The 15,307-nt window shown below is 46.0% G+C and overlaps 3 protein-coding genes across 3 annotated transcripts, besides 4 other annotated features; all 3 read right to left on the bottom strand.

Moving 5' to 3' along the window:
• Positions 1-202: 202 nt before the first annotated feature.
• Positions 203-1,388, bottom strand: ACLA_065050 (ATP synthase complex assembly protein ATP12; the record flags this gene model as incomplete). The annotated part of the gene is made up of 2 exons (XM_001272298.1): positions 203-999; positions 1,085-1,388. The coding sequence occupies 2 exons, from the start codon at positions 1,386-1,388 to the stop codon at positions 203-205; spliced, it is 1,101 nt and encodes a 366-aa protein (XP_001272299.1).
• A 1,270-nt stretch (positions 1,389-2,658) lies between these two features.
• Positions 2,659-4,593, bottom strand: ACLA_065040 (glycosyltransferase family 2 protein; the record flags this gene model as incomplete). Its single annotated transcript, XM_001272297.1, has 4 exons — positions 2,659-2,772; positions 3,194-3,485; positions 3,604-4,473; positions 4,556-4,593. 4 exons carry the CDS (start codon positions 4,591-4,593, stop codon positions 2,659-2,661), a joined length of 1,314 nt encoding a protein of 437 aa, XP_001272298.1.
• Positions 4,594-6,521: 1,928 nt separating this feature from the next.
• Positions 6,522-6,567: a microsatellite.
• A 3,191-nt stretch (positions 6,568-9,758) lies between these two features.
• Positions 9,759-9,786: a microsatellite.
• Positions 9,760-9,786: a microsatellite.
• Positions 9,787-10,715: 929 nt separating this feature from the next.
• Positions 10,716-10,746: a microsatellite.
• A 3,047-nt stretch (positions 10,747-13,793) lies between these two features.
• Positions 13,794-14,741, bottom strand: ACLA_065030 (SSH4 family protein; the record flags this gene model as incomplete). The annotated part of the gene is made up of 1 exon (XM_001272296.1): positions 13,794-14,741. The coding sequence occupies one exon, from the start codon at positions 14,739-14,741 to the stop codon at positions 13,794-13,796; it is 948 nt and encodes a 315-aa protein (XP_001272297.1).
• Between the last annotated feature and the right edge of the window lie 566 nt (positions 14,742-15,307).

Below are 15,307 nucleotides of genomic sequence, written 5' to 3'. Positions count from 1 at the left end.
TTTAGAAAAACAACTGGACGGTACATAACAATGTACCACACCAAAGGCTTGTTTCAATACAACAGAGTATGGTACAGTAATCTTTTCTGATATTATATGTATATACAAGTTAACCTTAAATGACAAATATAACGCGGATGTGGCAAGGTATCCATGTCCCTTTTTCCCCTGTAGAAATACAGAAGACGCTGGGAATGGTCGATCATCGAGTCTCTCCACTGACCACAACAATGACACTTCCAAGCTGTCGCTTAAGATCCTCCTTGTTGACATCGTGAGTATCCTCGACTTCACCCCAAATATCAGTTTGCCACTTCACCTCCAGGCTGGAAGCCTCTGCGGCCTCTTCAATCCCAAACCTTTTTTGCCCCGGCCGTTGGAGTTGCCGGAAATTCTCGCTCCACTCAAAAACCAGTCGGACGGCAACCAGCAAGCTCTTGCTCGCAACGATCCCTCTCTCCAAGGCCGCTAGATCGTATGCATGCAGGGATGCGACCCATTGTTTAATGATGTCCTTCGTAGCCTGAGGTTGAGATACTGGTAGAATGCTATTCGTGTCGAGGATAGGAACAATGTCGATACCAGGCCACACCTTCGTGCTCAGAAACGCGATGATATCCTTCGCAACCCTCACCTGAGCCTCGCGGAGGCTCTCAGCTCTCTCGCCATTTTTATCAGTCTCTTCAACGGCGTATTGCTGCTCTTCGGGTACCCAGCAGAGAAGAGTATCGGTGCTCAAATAGCGCATCGCAACGTTGACAATTTGGTCTCTTGAAGTAGTTATCCCCCGTGCATCTTCTTGTGCAATGTCGGCAGCCCGCGAAGCCAGAGATGTCAGTGGAATCAGATGATTCTTCAAAGCTTGCTGTGCAGATGTCATAACGTCCCACTCCAGGGCTATCGCATTTGCAAGCTGAGGCTTAGTCGATGGGATAGACAGGATGTCTTTGGCGGGGGTCCGGATCGGCCGAGTGTCCAGCATGACCTCGTAATCTCCATCTAGTTACGATTGCAGAGAATAATATGTCAGCTCAGCCTAACAAGAGATGCGATTATGGGAGGAAGAAAGCAAACAATTGGATACCTGGCTTCCTCTTCACGTCAACATTCTTCCAGAAGCGCTTCTTAAGGACTGATGAAGGCTTTGACGGTTGCGCTGGTTGTTCGCTTGCATGCTGGTTGCCTTCTCTGCGCGATTCAGATAGGTCGCCGAACTCTGGAGCTGGCGAAGGAGCTTTCGGAGGCGGACCGTGAGCGGTAATAGGATGCGCAACTGCAGCCCTCCATGAGACCGAATGGAAAGAATGCCGAAATGGTGTGGCAGCGCGTTGGTTAGCAGATAAAACGAGCCGGCAGAGAGCCGTGGAGTTTCGAGGGAGAATCGGCATGGCCGCTTGACAAGCGGTTGCAGAAAATTCGGAAGGTTGGGAGATTCGCAATAAAAAAAATAACTTCTTCTGAGACAGGCTCTAGGGTAAATAAGCGCGAATAAAGGCCTTTTGTATTGATTGATATATCAAGCAGTTCTCCCTGTAGATAAAGCAGAACGGGATGTCTTTGCTTTTTCCTTCGGTACTCTCCCAGTCCCATCTCCCTTCCCGTCATTCTTAGATAAACAATCGGTGGGTCAATCCAGACCAACTCTGGACTATACAGTACTGCATCAGCAGCAGCAACAACAACAACAAGAAGATGGCCATGTTTTTGTCAGACAAAAGGGTTACAGCTACCAATAATAAGTACCTGTGGCTACCTAATTAAATCCCTGACCATCGCTAGGACTATATCGAAACAGTCTTCAGATCTTGGGTAAGTATTATTGTATATTAAATGACCATCAAGCACTCCAGTACCAATCATTTTAGACATTGGCATAGGACAGACACAAAAAGAATTTCAGAAAGCCTCCCAACTGCAATTTCAAAGAACAATAGAAGGAAATGGCACAGGGACCATGCAACAGCAGCAATGAAGAGAAGAAAAAAGCAACCAAAAAGCCCGCCCACGCTTTTGTGATAAGTTACACAAAGGATTCTGAATATAACATTTTGATGTCAAAACGAGTCACTGAAACGTGCAGTTTTGAAAAAAAGAAATGTGTTTACTGAACCGGTTCTGTTGACCCGACTGCTGTGGATGTTGAGCCATTCATTTGCTCAACGGTTTGAATTGGTGGAAAAAAGGCACAATGGAGGAGCAACAACAGAGAAGAAGGCGAAGGAGGAGAAGAGACCAATGCAATTATGGTCGACCGAAAATCCCCCGCATGGCGAGCTCAAAATCTCTCCATTTAGTCCGATTTTTCGAGTTAAATGTGGAATCATCAAGGCATTTCGTCATCAGCGTAAGTATCATCCCTAGGGAGGGAGTCAAAGTAGATCGGAAAGGAAGAAAAGAAATCAAGAAGCATATTGTAACAATCGATGTCCATATCACTTCAGCAGTCACTGTGGTCTGGTCGTTAAGATTGATCTAGAAAGTCTCATCGGCATCCCATGATATAAAACGCATGGAATGAGGGGTCCACAAGGGAAGTTGTTATGTTTTCTCTTCTTTACTATCTTGTACCAGACCTGCGTATTCGCGCCGTGTTGAGGAGGTGGAGGGGTGAGGCACGCGACCGATAAAGTGACTGAGCGCTGGGAGCACACAGAATCATCATTGAGTTATGAAATTTGGGTAATAGGGTCGCTTCATGTGATCAATATCTGTTCGCCGCTTCATGCGCTCTGCGTCATAATCATCGGCACCATCTCTACTGCCCCATGTGGTCTGTGATAAAGGGCGCCAGTCAGCGAAGTGTTCAATTGGTGTGGTAATTTAGCAAAATTGGGGAAGCTTGTCGAATAGAAACTGCAATAATTCAAAAGCTGAGAGAAAACTTTAGAAATGGAAGGTGGCATCAAGCCCTGAAGACTCGGAGACGTTGAAGATCAACTATATGAAGTGTCCTTCTTCGCTGGTGCGAGTTACCAAGGCCCAACGACCATGGCAAGTATAGATCCAAGTCGCAAGTGGGGATGGCGGAAATGGAAAAACACGATAATAAGATAGGAAAAGAAGGGAACACTATCCATTCCTCGATGACTTCTCGAGAACAAGACAGGCAGGCAGGCAGGTTTGGGAGTTGACAGTGCAGTAGCGCATAGTGCACATGCGCTTGGTGGGAAACTTTCAGAAATACGCAACTTACCACATTCAGAGTTAGCACCGCGTACATTTTGATTCCACCGTGGAAATAACCAAAAAGGATGGAAACAGGAAAAAGCAACATATCCACTGGATATCGGACGTAATGTCCTATGAGTTTGATAAATTTGCTAATGAGCATCCACAAACCAAGGGCTTGCATAGCCAGAGCATGCGAATTCCCTTCCCATGTAACAGTGGCTTTGTGGCAGAGGAACAGAAGCAACAAGTCACCCAAAAGTGCTGGGGGAGACAGAGTTGTCAGGTGGACTGCGTATGCACTCCATGGCTGACGGCTAGAGATGGAGACCCGAACTGTCAGCTTGCAGCTTTGAATGGAGCACTTGGTTTTTCTTTCTTTCTCCTTAGGGGGGATTTTGGGCGGGCCGGGGGGAGGAAAAGGGCAAGACTTACTACCAGATGTGCTTCTCATGAAACATACTAGTGAGATTGCTTCTCCAGTTGCTTCTGGACCACCGCGCGCATTGCTTCAGGAATTTGGGATTGTCTTCCAAAGTCGTCAAGACTTCAGCTTCAGGATGGTACTGCATGTAGGTCTCCCAGCCGTGCGATACCATCCAACGCGTGATAAAGTTATCATCATCTGCATTCAACTGGTATCTTCTAAACCACCACTCTTCGTTTGTAAAGGCATATGTGAAACCTTCATCTTGGAGAATGTGGGTTTTATATGCCACTGTCCTACCCGACATACAAGGTAATCCACCGTCCACGTGCGTGGTAGCTGCGCAGTCGAAGTTTCTACGCTCCAGGTAAAGAGCTCCCAGAAAGCCCCAGATGCGCCGGGAAAAAGTCGGTGCAACAGCGCGACGCAATCGCTGACAGGTAACTACTCCCCCGTATCGATCATCTTTCTCGAAAGGTGCAAGGATCCAGGGCAGCACTGTGCGTGGCCAGCTCACATCATCATCAGCAAAGACGGTGATAGCTGTGCGAACCTCAGGAATGGCTCTTGTCATTTGGCGACGTTTATTTGGATGAGTCACCGTGAAAAGACGGATTCTCGACTTCGAAGCTGGCATTAGCTTCAGCATATCTTCAGCCTTCTTCCGGTTTGCTTCAATGGTCACCAAAAGAAGCTCATAAGGGTGATTGTCGAGGATCGTTCTGATAGTTTCAACCAATTCGTCTCCGCAGCCTTCTAGAGTTGGTAGAATCACCGTCACATCTTGCGCTGTCAATTTCGGGTTTTCCGGGGGCGGAATGGGCTTGAATGTCCAGAAAGAGAAGAGATTGACAACCAGACGAAGGTAGCGATAGAAGCTGAGAAAGCACAGACGGTCAGTGACTCGAAAACTTCTCCTTGAAAGTCTTCTCACGGCCGAGAAGTTGCGTATGTACTTACAAGAGGGCGACAAATGCTCGCATGAATGGGAAAGCCATGTTGGTAATAACACAATGGGCCCTTCCTTTGCTGGGGTCAATTGAGCGTACGCCAGTCTTTTGTCCTCTTATTTTTTTTGAAATCAAGAAAAACCACCTATCCTTTCTCGTGAGGATAGTCTCTCAATGGGGCCAACAAAGAAGTTCGCGACGAGTTGGGCGCAGGAGTACAAGGGTGGGATAGCGGGTTCTATCTCAACTTATGGCCTTTTTTTCCCACTTTTGCCACCACTTCTTCAGAACAGCTACCGGCGAGAAGAAACAAGCCAGTGTGGAGGCAAAGAATAAACAGTAGAAAACGAATGACTCGCCTTCTGATATATCCAGAAGAAAGGGGAGAAACTAGAGTGAGAGAACGATAGAGCGAGAAAGAGAGAAAGATGCAAGTTAAACGAATGCCTCTGCGACAAAAGATGCTCTTGTCAGGAAGTGAAAGGAGAAATGTTCCAGCTTAATTGGCCTCTGAGAGCAGATAAAATAAGTGCCAGACATGCAACATTGGCGATTATAATTTGTTGCAGAAGTCCGTGGCAGGAGAGGCACATGTTCAAAGTCCATCATCCTGATAAATAATACTTGATAGAGTCAGTCACCACTACTGTACACTCTTAAGGAGCCAAATCCACAACGGAAATAGTAAATAACCAAACCAACGACGAGCAAATTAGAATCACGGATTATTCGTAGGCTCTGGGTCCTTTGTCTTTTTGAGTGTCATGCAGGTGTATTTTTGCCTCGTGCGTCAGAGACCCTGGATCTAGATGGGACTGATGGAGGATAGTTGAAGGTGGAGAAAGGATTGGCGGCGGTCCATGCAGCTAGCAGCGAGTGCATCAGTGCAGCCGACATGGACCAGACAGTGGAGAAGGCATTGTTAGTGGTGGATGGGCTTGGTTTAGTCGTCGTCTCGTAGACTTAGTCGTAGACTGTAGTCTGTAGTAGACAGTAGTAGGGGTGGGGGGACTGACTACCTTAGGCTAGTTAGTAGTTAGTAGTTAGTACTACTACCTTAGTACGGAGTATGGATAGCTAGCTTAGAAATTTCGTAGTAGATAATAGATAGGTATTGAATATTTTTCTTATTTTTCTTTATGATTGTTAGGTATTATCATTATTCTACTAAATTACTACGGAGTAAATACCGCCTCCACTACACAACTACTTCCCGTATTGGAATAATACTAAATCAACAACGAGTTCGAACCGCGAGAGGCTAAGTAGACACGAACCTAAGCCGGAATACGGAGGTAGATACGTACTCTAAAGGATATGAAATAATTCCCGAGATCAGGAATCCCAGCATGGGCGGCATGCATCCATAATCCATGTATGTATATCAAAGAACCGATAATACATAGTACTTTGTACTTTGATCCAGTCTCTACCACCTTCGGAGCCTCCGCCCGTAGCTGTAGGATAGTGTATGTAGTGTTCATATCTATATTTATACGGATAAAATCCCTTACAAATCGCCATTGCATTGGCAGCGGCTTCATTCAGCAGCCCCGATGAGCAAGTGATGCCGATACACCGATCAGCCGGCGAACGGGTGTTTTTATTTTACCTTATGATGGAGTGGTCGCCCCTATCATTTGTACGTATATTATTCCTATTGTATTACTGAGGGTTCATTTATCACCAAGGCAGGCCAGGCATTCACTTCCCTCACCTTACTCTCTCCTCTTATTTTTTTCTGCTCAAGAACAGACCTCTGATAGTGTATGTATGTTATGATGGTTACGAGTAATGCACTTTAGGAAATTAGTCTAGCGTACCTTAGCTGAAGCTTGCCGGCTCTATGGTCTTTTATGATAAGGAAGATCATAAGCTGAGATTGGTCTATAATAAGTTACCGACACAACAATTATTGGCAGTTGAGAACAATCACTCATGCTTGGAGGAAAAGAAGACGCGACGGGTACGATTGTAGAGAGTAAAAGAAAGAGAGAGAGAGAGAGAGAGAAAGTAAAGAGAAAACCCCCTTTCTCAAGCCGAAATATGCCTACTAGTAGACTTGTTACCTACTCGTGGATTCCGAGAAGAATGATTACCTATGTTAGACACAATATCGTAGGCTGAGTTCAGTTGACGGAAGCATCATTCGATCGGATCTGGCAGATGGACACTTGTCCTTGGAGTTGGCTAGGTTTGTACAATAACCAATGTCAGCAAACCAGACTCTTCTATGGATCAGAGTTTAGAGATTAGTCTGTGCAAGTCAAAGGAAACAGCCGACTCCAAATTCCAATCATAATCGGGTGATGCAGCAGAGAAATGACATCAAGAGAGAGAGAAGGGGGGGGGGAGATGCTTGTGATTCGCAAAGCTTAACTATTGAAGTCGAAGTATACGCATAACTTGCATAGTAAAGAGAGCCAGGATCGGAAATATCGCCTTGAGAACCACTCCATCCGAGTCTGGGCGTTCAGCTACTTTAAGACTTCTCCAGTACTTAAACAAAGCCTGCAGCCGATGGGATCGCTTTCGGCCAGAATGGGGGACGTTGCAGAAATCAAGGGTTTGAGAGCCACCAAGCCTCATACCTTGACACTTGCCTAGGTTTTCCTGCTCATAAGCTTTATCAAATCAGAACCCGCGAGGAAATAGGATTGTCTACGTATCAGACAGGGACTGAGGGTATACTGGATGATATCTGTAATGGATTGTATCCTGCTGAGGAAATAGGCATAGCAATGATCACAGCCGTAGTTTTCATTTGCAACAACTGATGCTTTGTATTACTCTACCTAGGGGCATAGAGATCTAAGACAGAGAGATAGTAGACAGCCAAGGCCTAGGGGGCAACGGTCATCCTAGCGGCGATCCCCAACATCATGCTCCTTCAGCCACCACCACCACTTGCTGACTTACTCGTGCTGCTGTCTCGGTCGCTCGGCTACTACATAGTACATACCTACTAGGCGATTGTGGGCCATGGAGCTTGAGTGGAGAAGTGTGTCTGTGATTTTCATCCTAGCCCAGCGCACGCAATACGAAGTCGAGGCCATTCCCCAGATGTTGGCTCCTTGACAGGCCTGACAGGCTCGACACGAAGATATTCAAGTTATCAGTCTCCATAGCACGCTTTCTTATTAAGGAACATGATTAGTGCAAAATAGGCTCGCACGGTTGAGCATCTTCGCGGCCGGTGTGTTGAACCATCAGATAGGAACTCAGACCAGCCTGTTATTGGCCTCGCAAGCTCGTGGGGACGGCTAAACAGACCTGCTTTAGTAGTTGGCTGAAGCTCAAAGGATGCATAAGTTGGGTCAAAGGCTAGGCGCAGCCGGGCTTCCGGTTATAGTTAGCTAACAATGAGAGACGGCCAAACCTTCGACCTAGGTTAGATGTCAAAACTCATCTAATACCTCTCGGTAGTAATGGTGTAAATAGTCGAAGTTTGAATATCCCCTCAGGTGTACGGAGTATATATCAAAAGGTCTGAAGCCCGATCCTCTCTACGGAGTGATGGATTGTACAGATACAATGGGGAGAAGATCCTGGGCGAACAGATATCTTAGGTAGTACTCCGTAGTTGGTAGATGGATGGTGTGACTTTGGATTGGCCAAACCTAAAATATGTCATGTTTCCCGTATGTTCGTATGAGGAATCGGCAATGATGAACTAAAATAGTTGAAACATATACCTAGGCTACTCCGTACCTAGATAATGTCTCGGTTAAACAGTGGAAAAAATAACGCATCGATCAAAACATAGTCAGTCCTCGTGATTGCATGGAGTATGCCTAGACACGCTCAACCACCTTGAGTGAATTTCAAGACATAAGCCCAGCAAGGTAGGGAGAGAGTTCCAGTTTTCTTACTGATCAATTATATGCATTCTCCAAACTCAGAAGGCTATGGACACTCTGACGAAACAAACAGATGGTCTTGGATAGAAATAGCCTTTTCAAGATGGATGCCTTTACCTTAGGTACTACCTAGTAGCCGTATAGGTGACTTCTATTCAATTAGTATCAACAGTGACATGTGAAATTACCACGCCCTCCAACAGTCCAACATGCCTTGTAAAATATAATTGGTACTAGTGTCCATAAACCTGCAGCCGACTAAGCTCTCTATCAGAGTCTTAGATATCTGATTTACATAACAGTCAAAGACCAAGGTTCCCTCATTCTGACAACTGTAGCTACAAAGTAAGCTGAGGGCTGAGCTTGGATTAGTGTGACTGCAGATGATGATACGACATCTCTGCAGGTCGCCTTAAGAGGATACCCACTTATCCTCATGGTACTTTGTGACCCTGGAGGGAGAATCCGAATTATTATCAGTAAAAGGGAGATCCGACGAACGCATGATGTGCTCGGGAAATGGTTATTATTACGGGACTTTCGTGAAAGGACAGAGATGGAAACCGCCTTGGGACATTTTTGTTTAAGCCAATGAAAGTCGTTTTCAGGAAGAACATCATGCTCAAAAACCAATTAAGCAACCACACCAGCGGGAGAATGCTATTTGAATATTGAAGGCGTCGTCAAAGACGATTCTAGACCTGAGAATATGATCTTACTATAGATAGATAGATGAGTTGGCAGTAGTAAAAAGCAGGGTCGATCATGTTTTCATCGGCCACAGCCTTCTATGATACGTACCTAGTTGATATTTGATATTGTATACAGATTGGAAATCAAACAAGTTACTCCGTACAGGATTGTCACAAAATGGACCTCTAGACTCCAGCCAAGAAAAAACGGATTGTGGTCAGACTACAACCGAACAGCCAAAATTCCTCATCAGTATTAGCATCGATACTGGCAATGCAGCCACCACTCAGACCTTAACCCGAAATGGTCGGGGTTGCATGATAAGCACAGATCCCTACCACTTCTGCTTACCTGTGTGATATTGATCACCGGCTGCTGGTCTGCAATAGTGTTTATATCTCCGGACTCCATGGCTGAAACAGACGCGTATCTCGGCTGCACGGACTTCAAATGGGACTGTGTTGAGTTCCCCACTACGTCCACTCTCATCCGGGAATGGCCGAGGATCGATTTGCACTTTGATACTCCAAACTAGTACAGAGTAGTAATAGTAGTGAACTCCTGGTACGGAACTACGGAGTAGTTACAGGGGTTGTAATTATGTTATTATTATTCCAGATTAACAATGATAATTCGGTGTCTCTGTAAAAATTCAGCACCAAAAAAAAAAAAAAAAAAAAAAAAAAAACGTACTAACAGTGCAATAGCACTAGGCCACTAGGAAATATCCTTTACACACAAGAAGCTCACTTGTGATTAAAAAAAGCATCTCCAAACTATGTAACGGAGTAGCCCGTACTCCGTAGTCGCTGAGCAACTCCATAGCCCACAGTGCACAGTCCATCTCGAAGTCTGGGTCCTTCGGGTGGTAAGATAAAGACTTTGTCAGTGTGTCGCCCACTCGCCCTTTACCCGTTGGCCGTTAGCCTTGTCTAGCTGGAACTGCGAGCGGACTACTCCGTATGGAGAGATGACATGCAGCTTCTAATGTCGATCAGAAAATCAGGATGGAACTGGTCATTACTTCGATGGTGGCAGTACGGAACCAGGGCGTTTGAAGACAATCATGGAGTATGTCCTCATTCGTTGGATGATTAAATGCCACTGAACAGTCAAGGAAACATGCCTTAACACTAGATACGCTCCATCCTGCCAGCAGTAATCGACTTCAGGAACAGGAAAATGTAATCTCCTCCTCTTTGTTCTAGACAGTCCAGGATCAAACGGCTTGAATAATCCTTGACAAATGACAACAATGGCGTTAGAACTGACCACTCGAAGCAGTCTTATAGCGGAGTTACCAACGGTGGTGCAGATTTGAGTAGTATGCCAATGAATACCGCGAATAGAGGTCTTTGGCCCATCTATGGGCCGTGACACAAGCGACTTAATCGCTACTTAGTAGTACTAGGTGAGCCGGAAAGAGCCCCTAAGGGTAGCATAACGACACAATTAGCTGGGCTGGGCTGTTCTTCCTGTCATATCGTAGTGGGGAATGCTGACTTTTGGTGTGTTGACTGACTACTCCGTACAGAGTATCGACCTGAGACTCCTGAATGCTCAATTAGAAATGATTGAGGCCGGGGGCCCTGAGGCGGGAAAAGATAAAGTACTGTGTAGGTACTACTCCGTAGGTACTCACTCCGTACTAGTGTAGGCTATCTATCTACCCACTACTGGTGGAGTTTCTGAATGTGGAAAAAAGAGTGGGATTTGGCAAACAACGATCCCCGAGAAATAAGGACCATCTTGACAGTTGGTAGAACTTCTCAGGACACTATTCTGTACTCTGTGGGCTGTATGAACTGCAAAGTGTTATTTCGCTAGGTTATTAAGTGTATCTACATCTTGCAGATACATCCTGAGTGGCTGCCAGGAACCCCACACGTTATCTTAGGTACAAGGCATGGAGGAGAAATGTGCAACTGTTCTGAAGCTCATAGATACCTATAATCATTCTATGGGAGCGCCTTGGAGTTTCCACATCAGATTCCGCCTGTTGGTCGCGCTGTGATATGACGCTAGTTACGCTGCGCCAAAATACAGACGGGGCTTGCTAGTTGCTACAGATGTTGATTTCCCTCGAAATTAAATGTGTACTATGGCTTCGCGATCACACAATACTGGGTCTTGAGCGGAACGTCGGGAGCATTGACGGCTTACCTTCGAAGGTAACTCAAATTGGTAAATGTAGTCTACCCAAATCTGAAAACAATCCCTTTCACAACAGCACCATATTCATTTAATTCTTTGGTGACAGCTAGGTCTTCTTTCTAATCCAAGCCAAGAGGGGTTTGATTGAGCATTACGGAGTACAGGGACCTAAGTCGGGATGACCCTCTTTAGGCGTTAGGATAATAGTAGAAATAGCCCTAGTAAGTACTGATTATTAAACCATCATCGTGGTATCATTGTATGGATTATCCCTGGGTACAATCAGATTCTATCAACATTCATATCCACAAGAGTACAAGTGCATATGTATTCGGAAAAGGTCCAGAGTGCCCATTCGCTTATTATCAAAAGCAATGATTATATCACCCCATACTCTGTGCCAAAGAAGCAGAAGAACTAATTATTACCCCTGTAATTCAGAGATATTATCACAAAACTCCGGGACTGCCGCGAGCCCGCAACCCTTCAGGTTTGAATTTTCCGTGTTCTGCCACCTCTCAGATGCAGCTTCGGGGAAAACGAGGTTGGTGAGGTACTTCGTACACTCACTCCGCGGTCTTTCAACCCGTCCCCTCAACCTGACATTAGTCTTTCGAATGACAGGGATATTCTTTTGCCGCCCCCCGCCCCCCTTCTCTCTTCCGCACGTTTGACGAGGTCAAATTATTTGAGCACATAGACTACTGCATCTCAATGCACCTAGCCAATTGGCAAACTCCGCTATCAGTTTAGCTTGCCTCAACCTGCCATTAACCACTTCCATTCACTAACGTACAAGTGGACTAACTACTATGTAGTGACAATATTCTCCTCTGTCTCGTTGAGTAGCTCCGTACTTACAGAGTACTGTTTCTTACATATAGCTGGAAAATAATGGTTCATGTCTATCGTCATCTAACTATACAAATATTGATAGTAATCATTACAAGGCAGTTGCTCCGCAGCAGACTTTAGGTAAAAGGTAACAATTAGTTGAATCGGGCCTTTCTAGTTTCTAGAGGATCCCTTCCTTGAAATGCGAAATTGAATCTCAAATTGAAACATGCAATTCTTATAGAGAGGCCAACAACCAGAGACAGCGCTGAAGCACTCCCTGGACATCTGAGGAGCAGGCCGATGGACCACCGCAAAGTACAGAATACTCTGGTGAGAATAGCAGGAAATATTACAATCTTGTGGGCCGTCAATGCCACCCCACAATGTTCCTGCAATACAGGTACATCACAACCCAATAAGAATAGGATATGGTTAGGAGTTTTGTTTCTATCATTGCCACCAGAGATTTGATTAAATTGAGGCATGATCGTGTAAGGCGATGTGTGCTTTAGCCTTTGAGGTTAGCAAGTCACTCATAAAAAAAGTGCCACAGTATTGACCGAGACATGTCATTCCTGCCCAGCCAGCTGCACCAAGACGTGGAGGTTTGAGGGAATATATAACGATATAGAAATAGCGACCATGACATATGACCCGCTTCTACAAAGGTACAGTGAAGAAGGTGATGGGAAAGACAAATTTTGGCTCTACGATCATAGGGCATGGAACATCTGGATTCTGGACATCTGAAGTCTAGACACCTGCTATTCCTGAGCTATGGGGATCGACAAGCATTCACCTACTCCATGAAATTGCGTAAGTGCCGGAGGAACCGCCTTAGCATTTCGCACTCTCCAGCAGTCCAGCTTCACCATGAACAATGTCCTTCGCATCGAAGCTTCTGCGCTGTGCCAGGCTCAATTTGTGTTCTTGTCATGCATCCACAATCTGCCACTCATGCAGGTTTCCTTTCCGGGAACAATCCTTCGAAACGGGGACGGGAGGGTAATACTATGACATCAGTCCCTGCTATCTATAGCATATCCAGCCAAGTGAGCTGCCTAAATAAGGTACTGCCGGCATGATCCCCCCGGGTACGTATGTACTGTATTACTCCTTAAGGATTGACGCACTAAGCAGTTTGCCCCAGAGTCCGGATCGCATTGGTCTCGCTCAGGCCCTGCCAGGCTGCCAGCATATACATATCAGACGTTGGCGGGGATGTAACACATTCTTCCCCCCGAATCACTAACTGTGAGATGCTGCAGGGAGTATCCTAGCATTTCCTGCGCGAAGTCTTCTAGAAGCCCCTGTCCTCGGCACAGCAAATCCCGGAGTGAGTGTCCATGGGGCCGATATGTAGAAAGCAGGACCTGATTCTTCAACAAATGCCCGTGTACGCCTGCTTCGATCTACGTAGATCTTTTCGCTGCGCCACATCTGGAAAGGATACATATCATTGTCGCTGAAAAAGCTTCGCCGGTCCTGTATCAGCATCAAAGTGAATTTCAGAGTGCGCATGAGACGTGATCAAGATTGGAGCTACCGTCTTATGGGGGTGTTTTATATACAGGGTATATGAGACTACCAATAAGCCGTTCGGACCATCTGCATGGCCACTCGAGTACTCAACTAGCAAGTGACTGGCTCTCAGTGCATTCCCTCCACAGAAAAGCAAGACAGCAAGGCATATCTTAAATATAGCTAGGGCTTCCATAGCCAGCCCGCAGGATCAAAGCAGGCTTCAAAGTTGACTCCGCCGAACAACCCGATAGCACCGTACAAGTCATAGTCTCCTTCTAGCCCCTCAACGCCTCCAGCTTCCTGGTCGACCTCTTCGTGGAGGTCCCAGGCTCCGGCCCGCTGTCCATTTCGAGTAAAGAAGACCTCGACTCTGCAGACCCTTTTCCGCATCCCCAAAGCAGTATTCATAGAATCTGGTAGGCTAATATTCAGTCCCAGACCAACAGTCTCGCCCACATGAAAACCAGTCGTGAATTCCTTCCCACCCCATGAATCATTCACAAATCGACACCCATCATCAGAGAATACCCCGAGACTTCCTCTCTCCCAGCCGGGTGATCTCCAAGTAGGATACGGCTGTGCAACAAACCCAATTGAAAATCCACTTGCATCAGCAGATCCAGTTCCTGGTCCAGCACGAAGGCCTAGCAGCTTGACTTCAAAATATACAGCCTTTCTCACCTCAGTGACATAGGGAGAATCCTCAAAAGCAAAGTACAACGGTAGACTTGTTATTATGATACAGTCGCCGTTTCTGTCCCTCGTTGAACCATTCCAGTATCCTGGACGAGTGGTGCCAAGGTTGCCATAAAACTCCTGCGGTTGCACAGGGCGCAGATCATGTCTCTGTACACAGCTATAGGCAGCAGTGGGAGGCTTCTCTGGCAGATATAAGGGAACTCTGTCACAAAAATCATGGGCACGCTCTGCGTCATCTGTAGATGCATTGCCAGCATTGGAGGCGTAGTAGCCGGTCACTGGTGGTGGAGGTAGAGTTGCCGTATCAGGTACAAGTTCCTGCCAGTTGTGGTATGGAGGAGGAGCGGTTTCCGCTTGCCCAGAGTGCCATGACGATTGGGAGGCCTGATAACTTGGTGGTGGCCCTCGAAAGTCAGAACGATCAGGCATATCGAGCAGGCTGTAAACTAGCACCTGCTGGCGTCGGTATATATCTATCTCAACGGGGGTATCTGAATAGACAAAGGAAGTCGTTACTCTTGATCCTTGCTGGCAGAAAGTAGCTGGAGTGGTGAGTAAGATATGGGTAGTAAATATTATATCTTCTTGATCGATTGCCAAGCGTGGCTATGTCTCAAGACAACAGATAGAAGGTGATGAGCTGACTGATTTGTTACTCTGCTCTCTAGCTACCTAGGTTCTGGGCATACAGAGTTATCTGGAGTTATGTCGTAGAGAGAGTTGGCAACTTGGTCCCATTCGGTTATGACTGATCGGTGCCATGGTTTCTGCGGCCCCATTCAACCATCAGCCAACCCTTCTTGGCCCACGGAACATACTGGCGGGGTACTTACTTCTTACTAGGTACCCTTACCTTAGTCTATCAGCATATGTCATGTTTGTTATACCCCAGATGATAGATATAGCCAGATATCTACTTTGTAGATAGACTTACTATATTGTCATCTCAATAATGGTTTCTTCTATTCCTGCCTTAATTTCCACTTTAGTATGTA

This window comes from Aspergillus clavatus, genomic scaffold (assembly GCF_000002715.2).
Source record: "Aspergillus clavatus NRRL 1 1099423829799 genomic scaffold, whole genome shotgun sequence".
In the NCBI taxonomy this organism is placed as follows: domain Eukaryota; kingdom Fungi; phylum Ascomycota; class Eurotiomycetes; order Eurotiales; family Aspergillaceae; genus Aspergillus; species Aspergillus clavatus.
This window is presented reverse-complemented; position numbering and strand designations above follow the sequence as displayed.